At 46.9% G+C, this 16,580-nt stretch overlaps 1 protein-coding gene across 7 annotated transcripts in view; it reads left to right on the top strand.

Moving 5' to 3' along the window:
• ANKS3 (ankyrin repeat and sterile alpha motif domain containing 3) overlaps positions 1 to 16,580 on the top strand; it is a 38,334-nt gene that overhangs the window by 7,916 nt on the left and 13,838 nt on the right. For 6 of the 7 annotated variants that reach the window (XM_007984498.3, XM_007984516.3, XM_037989890.2 and 3 more), the window contains 3 exons: positions 93 to 214; positions 1,716 to 1,797; positions 14,335 to 14,470. In XM_007984498.3, coding sequence (XP_007982689.3) covers positions 93 to 214; positions 1,716 to 1,797; positions 14,335 to 14,470 — 340 coding nt within the window. Of the gene's footprint in view, positions 1 to 18; positions 215 to 1,715; positions 1,798 to 14,334; positions 14,471 to 16,580 lie in introns of all 7 variants that reach the window. The other variant, XM_037989889.2, reaches the window with a different exon arrangement.

Here is a 16,580-nt window from a genome sequence, read left to right as displayed (position 1 = left end):
CATTTCTGATTCTTGCAGCATGGCCGCCTGGAGGGCGCCCGCCCCACGCAGAGGAGATGAGGCCGTAACGCACGTTCTGTGTTCTCTTGAAGCAAGGTGCAGAGCTAGAAATGAAAGACATCCAGGGCTGGACGGCCCTTTTCCACTGTACCAGCGCCGGGCACCAGCACATGGTCAGGTTCCTCTTGGACAGTGGAGCCAATGCCAACGTGAGGTGATTGCCACGTCTTTAGTGGCCACAGGAGTGGCCTAGGTGTCATCTGACTCTAAGGAGGTTGGCTCTGGAGGCAGCTAACCAGAGTTTAGGGCCACCCTGCTTCGGCAGGAAAGGCTCAAGATGAGGGGTAGGACGAGAGTCCTTGAAGGCGTGGGCCTTTTCCCACATCTGTGAGTGCATCTCTTCAAGCCCTCTCAGCTTCATGTTCTTTATCTGAAACCCATCTGGGTCATAGAGTTGTAAGAATTACATGTTTTATTGTATGCCAGGGGCCTAACATACTGAATGGCATTTAAATGTCATACATTACATGCAAATTCCTTCCATTTTCTTGCCTTTTGTATGGATGAGATGAGGTGATGCTTTAAAAACAGTCATGAGTTTTGGCCGGGAGTGGTGGCTCACACCTGTAATCCTAGCACTTTGGGAGGCCAAGGAGGGCAGATCGTGAGGTCAGGAGGTCAAGACCAGCCTGGCCAACATGGTGAAACCCTGTCTCTACTGAAAAAACAAAAATTAGCTGGGCTTGGTGGCGGGCGCCTGCAGTCCCAGCTACTCAGGAGGCTGAGGCAGGAGAATCACTTGAAACCGGAAGGCAGAGGTTGCAGTGAGCTGAGATCATGCCTTTGCACTCCAGCCTGGGCAGCAAGAGCAAAACTCCTCAAAAACAAACAAACAAAAAACCAGTCTTGAGTTTTATAAGTTGGAAGTGGGATTGTTGTCTAAAGCTTGTTGTGATATCACCTTTGAACAAACACAGTGGGTACCAATGCAGACCCACCCTGGCTGTCATCCATCCTAAGACACCCCATAATTTTGTATGCCACTGAGAAAGAAAAAATATGCTACTAATTAACATTCAACTCACCTGTTGGTTTAAAGATGTTTTCTGACTTCAGAGATGTTAAAATATGAACACTGTGTGTCTTAGAATGGATGAAAACCAGCATTTCCCGTGCATGCTTCCTGACTTCTAGACCAGCATGAGACAAGGAGGGATTCGGAAGCCCTCTGAAGACAGTGCCGAGTTAGCATAACCAAGTATGAAAAGCAAGCTTCAGGAGCTAAGCATAGCAAGGACAGCTTAGATCATTAGTACTTGAGCTTTTCAGAGTGGGTTCGTGGAGGATGTTGAAGCTAGGATTTGGATGAATGGATGGGAGACGTTGGCTTTCTGTGAGGAGTAAGGAGTCAGAACTGCATTTTGAATATGATTGAGGTGGAGATTTCAGAGGTAGCAGAGAATAGCCAACAGGAGGGATGATAGGCAGACATCCGTCTTTAGGACAAAGACCAGCCCTGGGGACAGACACCAGAAGAGTAAATGGAGCTGATGTGTTATTCTCATCTCACCTGTTAATTCTTGAAAGGGAGAGAGAGTGTTCTACACTGAGGGTTCGGTGATTCGTGCACTGCCCTGGGTTTATCTTCAGCAGGGAGTTTTTGCCTGGCAGAACTTGTCTCTGCCAGTCATCTGACTGTGGCCCACATCTTGCAGGGAGCCGATATATGGATTTACTCCTTTGATGGAAGCAGCTGCGGCTGGCCATGAGATAATCGTGCAGTATTTTCTGAATCACGTAAGTGACCCTGTTTATTAGCATGTAATGTAGTCACAGCAAATGAGGAACCATATTACTGAAGTATAAGCTATTACAGAATTTTCCTTTGCACAGAAATAACTGCTTTTCGTTCATTTATTCAACACATTTTCTTTATCTGTTGACGCCCAGTGTTGAGTGGTGCTTTGGCGTTAAGGGTACAATGGTGAGTAGAAATAGACACCTATTCCTGTAATAATTTTGAAAATACTATTTGAAAAATATGGAAAAATATTTTAAAAGTAAATAGCACTCATAATCCTGTCACTTAGAAAAATTGTATAGAATAAGAAGTTAGAGGCCAGGTGTGGTGGCTCACGCCTGTAATCCCAGCACTTTGGGAGGCTGAGGAAGGTGGATCACGAGCTCAGAAGATCAAGACCATCCTGGCTAACATGGTGAAACCCCGTCTCTACTAAAAATACCAAAAATCAGCTGGGTGTGGTGGCGGGCGCCTATATTCCCAGCTACTCGGGAGGCTGAGGCAGGAGAATGGTGTGAACCCAGGAGGCGGAGGTTGCCGTGAGCTGATATCGCGCCACTGCACTCCAGCCTGGATGACAGAGCGAGAGAGTCTCTGTTTCAAAAAAAAAAAAAAGGCAAAGATCTTCCTCTGTTTTTCAACCTCCCTAAGATACCCACTTGGTTTGGGAAAGAGCTGCCCTGGGACTTTTCCTCTGCTGTGGAAAGGTGTGTCTGTAGGCAAGTGTGTGCACATTGCTTTGTGTTTTGAACAAAGTGGGATTCTACTTTTATTGTGTAACTTAGAGACATCTTATAGACATCTTGTCTTTGTACAGTATTCCGTGTACAATCTACCCCAGTTAATTCAATGAGTTTCTTATTAGTAGAAACTTAGTTTTCAACATTTTGCAATTATAAACAGTGCTCCAGGAATATCCTTTTACACAAAACTTTAATACACTTACAGTTGTTGCTGTATATTGTATTTCTATTTTATTTTATTCTTTTTTTGAGACAGGATCTTGCCCTGTGTCCCAGGCTGGAGTTCAATGGCGAGATGATGGCTTACTGCAGCTTCAACCTCCTGGGCTCAAGCAATCCTCCTGCCTCAGCCCCCAAGTAGCTGGGACCACAGGTGCATGCCACCACACCCTGGCTAAATATTTAATTTTTTTTTTTTTGGTAGAGTTGGGGGTCTCAGCGTGTTGTGCAGGCTAGTCTTGAATTCCTGAGCTCAAGCGATCACCTCAGCCTCCCGAAGTGCTGGGATTACAGGTGCAAGCCTGTCCACACAGAACCTTGTACATAAATATTCATAGCAGTATTATTCATAATTGCCAAAAAGTAGAAACAACCCACAAGTCCATCTACTGAGGAATTGATAAACAAAATATCTATCTATATAGCAGGATATTATTCGGCCCTACAAGGTAGTGAAGTTCTGATGCATGCTGCGGCATGGGTGAACCCTCAAGCATTAGGCTGGGCTGCGTGCAGTGGCTCACGCCAGTAATCCCAACACTTTGGGAGGCTGAGGCCGGAGGATCACTTCAGCCCTGGAGTTGGAGGTTGCGCTGACCTATGATTGTGCCACTGCACTCCAGCCTGGGTCACAGAGTGGATCCTGTCTCAAAAAGAAAAGGGAGACATTAGGCTCAGTGAAAGAAGCTGGACACAACAGGCCACACACTGTGTGATTTCATTCATATGAAATGTCCAGAATAAGCAAATACATAGACAGAAAATAGATGAGTGGTTTCCTGGGTCTTGGGGGGTGGGAAGATTGGGGTGATAAAAATGTGCTAAAATTGTTTGTGGTGATGGTTGAACAACTGTGAATGTACTAGAAGCCATTGAATTGTACATTGTAAGTGGGTGACTTGTTGGTATGTGGATTATATCTTCATAAGGCTGTTAAACCCAGTGGGGGGAAGTTCAGGCAGGCCTAATGAATTCCCACTACTAAGGTTGTCTCTCATCCTGCCCACCAGTCGTATACAAAGGTGCCCATTTTCTCATGTCCTCACCAGCCCTGATGTCAGTCAGCCTTTTGTCAATCTGGCAGGTGAATTGTGGCATTTCATTTTGGTTTGTCCTTGTTAGTGTAGTTGAAGTTTTTTTTTGGAGACGGAAGTCTTGTGCTTTCTCGCCCAGACTGGAAGGCTGGAGTGCGGTGGTGTGATCTCGGCTCACTGCAACCTCTGCCTCCCAGGTTCAAGCAATTCTCCTGCCTCAGCCTCCCGAGTAACTGGGACTACAGGCACACGCCGCCACACCCGGCTAATTTTTTGTATTTTAGTAGAGATGGGGTTTCACCATGTTGCCCAGACTGGTCTTGAACTCCTGAGCTCAGGTGATCTGCCCCCCTCGGCCTCCCAAAGTGCTAAGATTACAGGCATGAGCCACCGCACCCGGCCAGTTGAACATTTTTAAATACATTTCTTGGCCAGGCGCAGTGGCTCACACCAGTAATCCCAGCACTTTGGGAGGCCGAGGCGGGCGGATCACGAACTCAGGAGATCGAGACCATGGTGAAACCCTGTCTCTACTTAAAAAATACAAAAGATTAGCCAGGTGTGGCGGCGGGTGCCCGTAGTCCCAGCTACTGAGGAGGCTGAGGCAGGAGAATGGCGTGAACCCGGGAGGCGGAGTTTGCAGTGAGCCGAGATCGCACCTGCACTCCAGCCTGGGCGACAGAGCAAGACTCCATCTCAAAAAAAAAAAAAAAAAAAAAAAACAATTTTTTTTGGCCATTTGTATTTCTTTCTTTTTTTTTTTTTCTTTCGAGATGGCGTCTCACTCTGTCGCCCAGACTGGAGTGCAGTGGCGCCATCTCGGCTCACTGCAACCTCCGCCTTCCAGGTTCAAGCCATTCTCCTGCCTCAGCCTCCCAAGTAGCTGGGACTACAGGTGCCTGCCACCACGCCCAGCTAATTTTTTGTGTTTTTAGTAGAGACAGGGTTTCACCATGTTAGTTAGGATGGTCTCAATCTCCTGACCTCGTGATCTGCCCGCTCTGGCCTCCCAAAGTGCTGGGATTACAGGCGTGAGCCACTGCGCCTGGCTGGCCATTCGTATTTCTCTTATGAGTTGTCTGTTTATAGCCCAATTTTCTATTGGATAGTTTGTTTTTTTCTCACTTATTGGTGGGAATTTCTTAAATAATGAAAATTTCACATGGTATCTCTTTTTTTTTTTTTTTTTTTTTTTTTGAGACGGAGTCTCGCTCTGTCGCCCAGGCTGGAGTGCAGTGGCCGATCTCAGCTCACTGCAAGCTCCGCCTCCCGGGTTTACGCCATTCTTTTGCCTCAGCCTCCCGAGTAGCTGGGACTACAGGCGCCCGCCACCGCGCCCGGCTAGTTTTTTGTATTTTTTAGTAGAGACGGGGTTTCACCATGTTAGCCAGGATGGTCTCGATCTCCTGACCTCGTGATCCGCCCGTCTCGGCCTCCCAAAGTGCTAGGATTACAGGCTTGAGCCACCGCGCCCGGCCGGTATCTCTTTTTAACAAAGAATTTTGGGACAGAACATGCACGTGGTACACATGCAGACCAGAAGGCAGGTGCACCGCAGGCCTCTCCCCCACCCTGCCTGCATCTCCTTGGCACCCTCCTCAAGGGCGACTCTGGGAATACACTGGAATACACCCACACACCCATAGTCCTGCCCCGTGTGCAGCTGCTCCCATCTTGCATTTTTTTTTTAAAACTTAATCATGAAGATTGTTCTATATTGGTGTATAAAGAGATGGGGCCAGGTGCAGTGGCTCACTCCTGTAATCCCAACACTTTGGGACGCCAAGGCAGACAGATCACTTGAGGTCAGGAGTTTGAGACCAGCCTGGCCAACATGGTGAAACCCACCTTTACTAAAAATACAAAAATACAAAATACAGGTGGCAGGCGCTGTAATCCTAGCTGCTTGGGAGGCTGAGACAGGAGAATCACTTGAACCTGGGAGGCGGAGGTTGCGATGAGCCAACATGTTGCCACTGCACTGCAGTCTGGGCGACAGAGTGAAACTATTTCTAAGTAAGTAAATAGATAGATAGATAGATAGATAGATAGATAGATAGATAGATAGATACATAGATACATAGATAGATACATAGATAGATACATAGATAGACAGGGTCTTGCTATGTCACTCAGGCTGGAGTGGAGTGGTGCAGTCTCAGCTCACTGCAGCCTTGAGGCTCAAGTGATCCTCCTGCCTCAGCTTCCCAAGTAGCTGGGACTACAGTTGCGTGCCACCACGCCCAGCCAATTTTTGTATTTATTTTTTGTAGAGACGGGTTTTGGCATGTTGCCCAGGCTGGTCTTGAACTCCTGAGCTCAGGCAGTTTGCCTGCCTCAGTCTCCCAAAGTACTGGGATTACAGGCATGAGCCAGCGTGCCCAGCCCCTTCTCTCTCTTTTTTTTTTTTTATAGTGGCATGGTATTCCCTGTAGGGATGAATCAGAGTTTTTGTTAGTTTTGTTTGTTTTTCTTTCTTTTTTTTTTTTTTTTTTGAGACGGAGTCTCGCTCTGTCACCCAGGCTGGAGTGCGGTGGCACGATCTCAGCTCTCTGCAACGTCCACCTCCTGGGTTCAAGCTATTTTCCTGCCTCAGTCTCCTGAGTAGCTGGAACTGCAGGTATGTGCCACTGCACCTGGCTAATTTTTTGTGTTTTCTTTTTAGTAGAGACGAGGTTTCACCATGTTAGCCAGGATAGTGTCGATCTCCTGACCTTGTGATCGGCCCGCCTTGGCCTCCCAAAGTTCTGGGATTACAGGTGTGAGCCACTGCACCTGGCCGAATCAGAGTTTCTTTAACAATAATTTACAGATAGAATTAGGTCATTGCCAACCATTTGCTATTATGCACAGCGCTGTGCAGAATATCTTTGCACATGTGTCTGTAAACATGTGTGACCACATCTGTATGGTCCAGTACTAAAGGTACAAGTTTTGGGTGAAGTGTAAGTACAATCTTAATGTGGATGTTGCCAAACTGCCATCGTCCACTCCCACCACAGTAAGAATCATGCATCTTAAATTATGAAGCACTCAATAGAGTATAGAGGTAAGATAGCCAACCACACGAACCCAGTACCTGTGTGTGACACACGTTAACCTCTCGCCTCATCTGCCTCAGCTCTTCTCCCATTGTGTTTGTAAAGGACACAACCAAAATCCCCTTTATATGCCTTTCTATTTCATCTGCCTTCCTCCTTTTCCAGAGGCAACTACTCTCCAGCTGCCAGTGTGTACCTCTCCGGTCCCTGATTTTATATTTTTATCACATACTGTGCATCCTTACACCATGTGTAGACTTGTTTTGAATCTTGAAAGATGGGTGTAAACCACATATCAGATTGTGTGTGTCATTCTGGGTGTAAACAGCATGTCAGATTGTGTGTGTCATTCAGCGGCATGTTGGTTCATGCAGGCAAAATGCACTCTAACAGCTCTGTGTGTGGAGGGATGCCTCAGTCACCTTCATCCTCTCCCTTATTAGTGGGCTCTTAAGTTGGGTTCCGCTTTGCTCTTTTGACAGTGCTGCCGTTGACATTTCTTTTTTTTTTTGAGACGGAGTCTCACTCTATCACCCAGGCTGGAGTGCGGTAGTGCAATCTTGGCTTACTGCAACCTCTGCTCCTGGGTTCAAGTGATTCTCCCGCCTCAGCCCCCTGAGTAGCTGGGATTACAGGGGGGTGCCACCATGCCTGGCTAATTTTGTATTTTTAGTAGAGTCAGAGTTACACCATGTTGGTCAGGATGGTCTTGAACTCCTGACCTCAAGTTATCTGCCCACTTCGGCCTCTCAAAGTGCTGGAATACAGGCATGAGCCACTGCGCCCGGCCTGCCATTGACATTTCTTACGTGTCTTTTTAAGCACATGTGGGAATTTATTTGGGAGCTTAGGATGTGTTCTTCAAAGTAGGGTCTTTGTTGTGTAAGGTGGGTGAATCTCAGTCGGTAGTGGATAGTGTGAACTTGCTTTCTTCCGTAGTGGTCCTGGTTCACACCCCTCCCCTTAGGGTGTTAGACTTCTTTTTTTTTTTTGAGATGGAGTCTCTGTCATCCAGGCTGGAGTGCAATGGTGCAATCTCGGCTCACTGCAACCTCTGCCTCCCAGGTTCAAGTGATTTTCCTCCCTCAGCCTCCCGACTAGCTGGGACTACAGGCGCTTGCCACCATGCCTGGCTAATTTTTTTATTTTTAGTAGAGACGGGGTTTCACCATGTTAGCCAGGATGGTCTCAGTCTCTTGACCTCATGACCCGCCTGCCTCGGCCTCCCAAAATGCTGGGATTACAGGCGTGAGCCACCACGCCTGGCCAGGATGTTAGACTTCTTTGGCTCCCATAGTCAAATGAGTGTCTCCTTTTGATTTTTGCCTTTCTCTGATTTCTGATGAGATTGAGCATCTTTTCATTTCTTAATTTTAATTTATGTTTTATTTTTTATGTTTCTGTAATACTTTATACTTTTTAGTGGCCATTTGGGTTTCTTTTTCTGCAAATAATTATTTTTTTATTTTTATTTTTTTATATAGGGTCTTGCTCGATCACCAGACTAGAGTGCAGTAGCCTTATCATGGGTCATTGCAGCCTTGACCTCCTGGGCTGGAGTAATCCTTCTGCCTCAGCCTCCTCAGTAGCTGGACTACAGGCACGCACCACCACGCCTGGATACTTTTTTTTGTAGAGACAAAATCTGACTACGTTGCCCAGGCTGGTCTTGAACCCCTGGCCTCAAGCAATCTTCCCACCTTGGCCTCCCAAAGTGCTGGAGTTACAGGTGTGAGCCACCATGCCCGGCCAGATAATCTTTTGACAGATAATCCTGCTGACATGAACTAGGCTTCCTTAAGACACATCATAGAATTGATAGCCCAGAACCATGAAGACCCTCTACTTGTAAGTTTAGAGCCATTTTAAGTAAGGTAGAACTGGAGATCCTAAGACATATGTACTCTTATAATTTTTGTTTGTATGTTTGTTTCTTTTAGAGACAGGGTCTCACTCTGTTTGCCCATGCTGGAGTGCAGTGGCACGATCATAGTTTGCTGCAGCCTCGACCTCCCAGGTTTAAGCGATCCTTGCAACTCAGCCTCCTGAGTAGCTGAGACCACAAGCCGGTGCTACCACACCTAGCTGATTTAATTGTTTTGTAGAGTTGAGGTCTCACTAAGTTGCTTAGGCTGGTCTCAAACTCCTGGTTGCAAGTGGTCCTCCCACCTTGGCCTCCCAAAGTGCTGGGATTACAGGCAGGAGCTGTGGTGCTTGGCCAACAATTTGCATGCTTTTACCAGATTCCCCAAACGTTAACATTTCACCTCATTTTCTTATCAGTCTCTTTATATATAATGTGCATATGTTTTTTGAATCATTTAAATGTAAATTGTGACATAATGCCCTTTTCCCCCTAAATATGTATTTCCTAAAAGCAAAAATGTTCTCTTTCCCAGTCACACAAACTTATCAAACTCAGGAACTCAACACTGAGTTCCTCCTCCAGCACTTTAATCAAGAGTCAAAGTGTTGGTTAGTGATCGCTTGGTGGGATGGGGCAGGACTGGCGGCAGGTGGCCTGATGGCCTGGGTGGTTTGCCTGCCGGGGAGGCTGGTGGGCAAGCCCTGCCTGGAAGCTCTTCTCTCCCACATTCTTCCTGCCACCCAGTTGTTAGAACACCTGGAGCCAGAGGAGGGGGCCCACCCGGTTTCCCAACCTGCCCCTCCAGAGCTGGGCTCCATTTCTGGAGGTGGAGAACTGGGCAAGGCTGGGCATCCTGTGCTCTTTGCTGGGGAAGAAAGGGCTGTGGCTGCTTTCCTTGTCCCCCATTTCCCTTCTGCCAGTGGGGTCAAGCCCCAGCAGCTCAGTCAGGAGAAGAGGATATGGATCTGTGTGGGCCTCTCTTTAAGAGAAATTTGATTCGTGCCTTTTGGATAGTCTTGTTCCAGGGTTTCTAAACTCTCTGATCCCACCTTCATGTTAACATGAATTTTGATCATGTGTCTCTTTAGTAATATGGACATTATAAAATAGGAAAAAAAATCTTTTAAAGCATAAGTAAGTAAAAATTTATTTTCACGTCAGGCACAGTGGCTCATGCCAGTAATCCCAGCACTTTTGGAGGCCAAAATGGGAGGATTGCTTGAGACTGGGAGTTGGAGACCAGTCTAGGCAATACAGTGAGACCTTGTCTCCACATTTAAAAAAAAAAAAAAAAAAAAAAAAAAATTGCTGGGCGCATTGGCTCATGCCTGTAATCCCAGCACTTTGGGATGCCAAGGCAGGTGGATCACCTGAGGTCAGGATTTCAAGACCAGCCTGGTCAGCATGGTGAAACCCCATCTCTACTAAAAGTACAAAAATTAGCTGGGCATGATGGCAGGTGCCTATAATCCCAGCTACTTGGGAGGCTGAGGCAGGAGAATCACTTGAACCCGGGAGGCAGAGGTTACAGTGAGCCGAGATCGTGCCAATGCACCCCAGCCTGGGTGACAGAGCAAAACTCCGTCTCCAAAAAAAAAAAAAATTAGCCAGTTGTGGTGTGTGTTTGTAATCCCAGGGAGGCTGAGATGGGAGGATCACTTGAGCTGTGGAGGTCAGGGTTGCAGTGAGCCAATGTAATCCAGCCCGGGCCACAGAGTGAGATTCTGCCTCAAAAACAAAACCGAAAATACATAATGAGTTAAAATCCTACAGTAAAGAGGCTACTGTTTTATTCTGGTTAAAATCTTAGGGTTTGTTCTATCAAACTTAAACTAGAATTTTTTTTTTTTTTTTTTTTTTTTTTTTTGAGATGGAGTCTCTCTGTTGCCCAGGCTGGAGTGCAGTGACTCATTGCAATCTCTGCCTCCCGTGTTCAAGTGATTCTCCTGCCTCAGCCTCCCGAGTAGCTGGGATTACAGGTGCGTGCCACCACTCCCAGCTAATTTTTGTGTTTTTAGTAGATACAGGCTGGCCTCAAACTCCTGACCAGGTTGGTTGTTGGCCAGGCTGGTCTCAAACTCCTGACCTCAAGTGATCCACCCACCTCAGCTTCCCAAAGTGTTGGGATTACACGTGTGAGCCTCTGCCCAGCCAAGAAATTTTTTTTTATTTTTATTTTTTATTTTTGAGACAGTCTTGCTTCGTCTGTTGCCCAGGCTGGAGTGCGGTGGCGTGATCTTGGCTCACTGCAACCTCCACCTCCTGGGCTCAAGCAATTCTCTTTCCTCAGCTTCCTGAGTAGCTAGGACTACAGACGGTCACCACCACACCTGGCTGCTTTTTGTATTTTTAGTAGAGATGGGGTTTTACCACGTTGGGGTTTTACCAGGCTGGTCTTGAACTCCTGACCTCAAGTGATCCACCCATCTCAGCCTCCCAAAGTACTGGGATTACAGGTTTGAGCCACTGTGCCCAGCTTATAAAGTATTATTATTTATTTATTTATTATTTTTTTGGACAGAATCTCACTCTGTCGCCCAGGCTGTAGTGCAGTGGCACGATCTCAGCTCACTGCAACCTCTGCCTCCTGGATTCAAGCAATTCTCCTCCCTCAGCCTCCTGAGTAGCTGGGATTACAGGCATGCACCACCACGCTCAGCTAATTTTTGTATTTTTTAGTAGAGACAGGGTTTCACCACATTGGCCAGGCTGGTCTCGAACCCATGAGCTGTGATCTGCCCTCTTCGGTCCCCCAAAGTGTTGGGATTACAGGCGTGAGCCACCGTGCCCGGCCTATAAATTATTTATTTTTTATTTTTTATTTATTTTTTTTATTTTTTTTATTTTTGAGACGGAGTCTCGCTTTGTCACCCAGGCTGGAGTGCAGTGGCGCAATCTCGGCTCACTGCAAGCTCCGCCTCCCGGGTTCACTCCATTCTCCTGCCTCAGCCTCCCGAGTAGCCGGGACTACAGGTGCCCGCCACTGCGCCCGGCTAATTTTTTTCTATTTTTTAGTAGAGACAGGGTTTCACCATGGTCTCGATCTCCTGACCTTGTGATCCGCCCGCCTCGGCCTCCCCAAGTGCTGGGATTACAGGCGTGAGCCACCGCGCCCGGCCTATAAATTATTTTTTAAGGCTGAAAGTTTCATAGGTAATTTTTAACCAGAGTCAAAAGTAGGATGGAGGGCAGTCTAGAAAGTAAAACTCCTTATGCTTTGTGAAAACACAGTTTTTTCCTGTATCCCTGCTCAGAGACCACCTCTGCCTCCCCGGCTGACTCCATGTGGGGGTCAAGGTTGAGGCCCCCTGGTCTAATGGGAGAGACAGTTGCAGTATGGGTGGAAGCAAAACTACTTAAGGGTTGTGATTTTTTTGTTTTGAGATGGAGTCTCCCTCTGTCGCCCAGGCTGGACTGCAGTGACATGATCTTGGCTCACTGCAACCTCCACCTCCTGGGTTCAAGTGATTCTCCTGCCTCAGCTTCTTGGAGTAGCTGGGACTACAGGCACTTGCTTCCATGCCCAGCTAATTTTTTTTTGTATTTTTAGTAGAGACGAGGTTTCACCATGTTGGCCAGGCTGGTCTCGAACTCTTGACCTTGTGCTTCACCCACTTTGGCCTCCCAAAGTGCTGGGATTACAGGCGTGAGCCACCTTGCCCGGCCCTGCGTTCTTCTCTTAATGATGTTTTGTGCACCCTAGTCTGTGTCACTGCAGGTACTCCCACCCACCACGTAAATGGGCGGGACGCGCTCTGTTTTCTGGATATGCTCTCATGTAGCTCACTAATCTCTTATTTTAGATTCTTTCTGATTCTTACTATGCTGAATGCCACAGTGAAAATTCTAAATTATAGTGTATGTCCTGCATTATTTCCTTAGGCGCCGCTGTACTTCAGCCTGGGTAACAGAGCAAGATCCTATCTCAAAAAAAAAAAAAAAAAAAGCAAACATGCTTATGATAGTACATTTTAAAAACATAGAAGATCGGACAATTGGAAAAATCTCCATCAAAAATAATAAATAACTTAAAAATAGCAACCTTTTGGGTATATTACCGTCCAATACTGTTTTCTGTGTACTTTTTTTTTTTTGTCTCATTTTGCAGGAGTTGTAATGTATATGTAGTTTTGTACCCTGATCCTTTTTTATTTTTTTTGAGACAAGGTCTTGCCCTATTGCTCAGGCCGGAGTGCAGTGGCGCGATCTCAGCTCGCTGCAGCATCCACCTCTGGGACTTAAGGGATCCTCCTGCCTCAGCCTCCTGAGTAGGTGGGACCACAGGCGTGTGCCGCCATACCCTGCTCATTTTTATTAAAGATGCTCCCGCTTTCTGGGGTCCCACCTCGTCCTCTGGGATTGGGCTCTGGCTTCCCTGCCTACCCCAGTTGCCTGGTCTGACAGGAGAGAAGGACAGTTACAGTGTAGAGCGACACCAGAAAACATGCTGTATTGATTTGAGTTTGTTTTTTTTTCTTGTAGAGGTGGGGTCGCACTGTGTTGCCCAGGTTGTTCTCCATCTCCTGAGCTCGAGCAATCCACCTGCCTTGGCCTCCCAAATACCAGGATTACAGGCATGAGCCACCTCACTTGGCCATGATCCTTTTTCAACTTGATCATACAGCCGTTTGTAAATCTCATCATCTATGGCAATAACGTAACTGGCTCCTTGTCCCCCTGAGCATTCAAGTTGTCTGTAGGTAGGTTTTCATTATTGTGAATATGTTATGCCAAACTTTTTTTTTTTTTTTTTGAGACAGAGTCTCACTCTGTCGTCAGGCTGGAGCAGTGCAGTGGCGCGATCTCGGCTCACTGCAACCTCCGTCTGCTTCCCAGGTTCAAGCGATTCTCCTGCCTCAGCCTCCCGAGTAGCTGGGACTTTAGGCATTCGCCACCACACCAGTTAATTTTTTGTATTTTTAGTAGAAGGGGTTTCACCATGTTGGCCAGGATGGCCTAGATCTCCTGACCTTGTGATCCTCCCACCTCGGCCTCCCAAAGTGCTAGGATTACAGGCGTGAGCCACCGTACCCGGCCTGTGCCAAACGCCTTTGCACACTAAAGCTTTCTCTGCATTTAGGGTTATTTCCTTAGAGTCATGGAAGTGGAATTGTTGCGCTACAAGACCTGTAAATACATTATAGAGCTTTTGATCAAAGTGATGAATTCTGCTTCAGAGGATAGTGCTTTCATTCTGACTGGTTAAAAAGGCTGCTTTCATTGTGAACTGCTGTCTCCAGCTTTCTTTGAGTGAAGACAAGCAAAGCGAGTGGGACACAGCTCAGGCGCAGAAGGTGAAGGCTGGGCTCTCCCCATGGTGGCTGCCAGCCCCCTGCAAGGGAGGTCATGAGTGTGGCGGGCAGCAGTGGGAAGCTGAGAGCTGCCACAGCTGGGAGATGACTCCCCAACCCCAGCCTCACCTCATGCTTGTCACTAAAAAGAGAGTGAGAGCAAAACTTGTGGCTATGATGCAGACAAGCCTGCCTTTTTCTCATGCAGATGTGATGTTTCCCCTGCAGGGAGGCAGTCAGAAACCAGCATATGCCCTTCTCTCTTCCCAGCCAGCAGCCCAGGAAGGGCAGGCACTTTGAAGGAGAGGCTCCTAACCCCCTTTCACGGACATTTGCAGGGAGTCAAGGTGGATGCGAGAGACCACAGTGGAGCCACAGCCCGGATGCTAGCCAAGCAGTACGGACACATGAAGATCGTGGCCTTGATGGACACTCACTCGCCCTCTCTGCCCAAGAGCCTCTATCGGAGCCCAGGTACCCACACCTGCCAGCCGTGCCCTGCTAGGGTCTCTGGTTGTCTTCAGCTTCAGGTGACCTGGCAGGGAAAGATGTCCCCCTCTTCCCCGGCTCCCACCTTCTCCTCTGAGATTTGGCTTTGCCTCCCCCAGCTGCTTCCATGTCAAGGTTGAGGCCGCTGCTCTAACAGAGCAGGAGAGAAGGATGGTTATGATGGAGAGTGGCACAAAACCAGGCTGTCGTGACTGTAGAGGCTTTCTGTAGTATGCTTGACTACCGAGTCGGGGCAGGCCCCCTTAGTTTTCTGTTTTCACTCTTTCCTGGGCTATGGCTTATTCGTTTTTCTGTATGAACTTGAATATCAACTTGTCTAGCTCCTTAAAAACAGCGTTGATATTTTTATTGAGATTGTGGCAGTGTATAAATGAACTGTGTCTTTGTGTTGTTGGGTTGGCCTGTCTAAGGACAAGGGCTGCTCCAGTGCACTTTTGGGTCTTGCAGGAGGGTTTTAAGTTTTTCTTCATCTATATTTTGCATATGACTAGTTTGTTCCTAAGTGTTTGATCATCTTTTTTCCTATTGCAATGGGGTTTTCCCTACCATTATATCCCTTTTTTTCCCCCAAATCTCAGGGTATTAATTATTCAGTGCTTTTTATTTTTTATTTCAGTAGGTTTTTGGGGAACAGGTGGTGGTTGGATATGTGAATAAGTTCTTTAGTGGTGTCATTATATCGTTTAACTGCATATTGTCAGTGCATGTGAAGGCAATGGATTTCTGCAAATTTTTTTTTTTTTTTTTGAAATGGGAGTTTCACTCTTGTTGCTCAGGCTGGAGTGCAGTGGTGCAATCTCGCCTCACCGCAGCCTCCGCCTTCCAGGTTCAAGCAATTCTCCTGCCTCAACCTCCAAAGTAGCTGGGATTACAGGCATGCATCGCCATGCGTGGCTAATTTTTTGTATTTTTAGTAGAGATGGGATTTCTCCATGTTGGTCAGGCTGGTCTCGAACTGGTGACCTCAGGTGATCCACCAGCCTCGGCCTTCCACGGTGCTGGGATTACAGGTGTGAGCCACTGCGCCCGGCCCTGCAAACTAATTTTATATTCTGCTACCTTACAGAATTCTTGTATTGTTCAGGTTAGTTTTGTTACTGATTCTTTAGGGCTTTACAGGTGTACTAACATATAATCTTTAAGTATCGATGAATACACTGCTTCCTGCTGATTCTTATGACTCTGACTTTGTTGAATTGCACTGTTCTTTGTTTAGTTGCTGACACCTCTAGCCCATTGTTCAGTATAGTGGAGATAGTGCGCCTCCTCACCTTGGTCCTGATCTTAGTGGAAACGCCTCATTATGTGAGAGGGAAGGCATATGTTATTTTAGCATATTAACAAAGTATTCATCAGTTCTTGTATTCTTGAGTGGTGTTTTACTGGAGTAACTATTGAATTTTGTTTCCATATCTTTGGAGATGACTGTGAATTTTCATATGGTAGCTTGTCTTCATGAACCTCCTAATAATGAATCAACTTTACATTCTTGGCATAAATCACACGTGTTGTATTATTTTAATGTGTTTTTGAATTCTGTTTATTAATATTTAGTATTTTTCTATGGATACTCAGTCATAAGTGATATTGGTCTATAGTTTTCTTTCTTCTTTTTTTTTGTTTTTGAAATGGAGTCTTGCTCTGTTGCCCAGGCTGGAGTGCAGTGGCAAGATCTCAGCTCACCACAACCTCTGCCTCCCAGGTTCAAGTGATTCTCCTGCCTCAGCCTCCCCGAGTAGATGGGATTACAGACATGTGCCATCACGCCCAGATAATTTTGTATTTTTAGTAGAGACGGGGTGTCTCCATGTTGGCCAGGCTGGTCTCAAACTCCCGACCTTAGGTGGTCTGCCCACCTGGGCCTGCCAAAGTGCTGGGATTATAGGCGTGAGCTACTGCCCCCGGCCAATTTTTTTCTCCTTTTAAAATATTCTGTTTCAGGGCCAGGTGCGGGGGCTCACGCCTGTAATCCCAGCACTTTGGGAGGCCGAGGCGGGTGGATCACCTGAGGTCGGGAGTTCGAGACCAGCCTGCTCAACATGCAGAAACCCCTTGTCTACTAAAAATACAAAAT

The sequence above is a fragment of the Chlorocebus sabaeus genome, chromosome 5, assembly GCF_047675955.1.
Source record: "Chlorocebus sabaeus isolate Y175 chromosome 5, mChlSab1.0.hap1, whole genome shotgun sequence".
NCBI lineage: Eukaryota > Metazoa > Chordata > Mammalia > Primates > Cercopithecidae > Chlorocebus > Chlorocebus sabaeus.
This window is presented reverse-complemented; position numbering and strand designations above follow the sequence as displayed.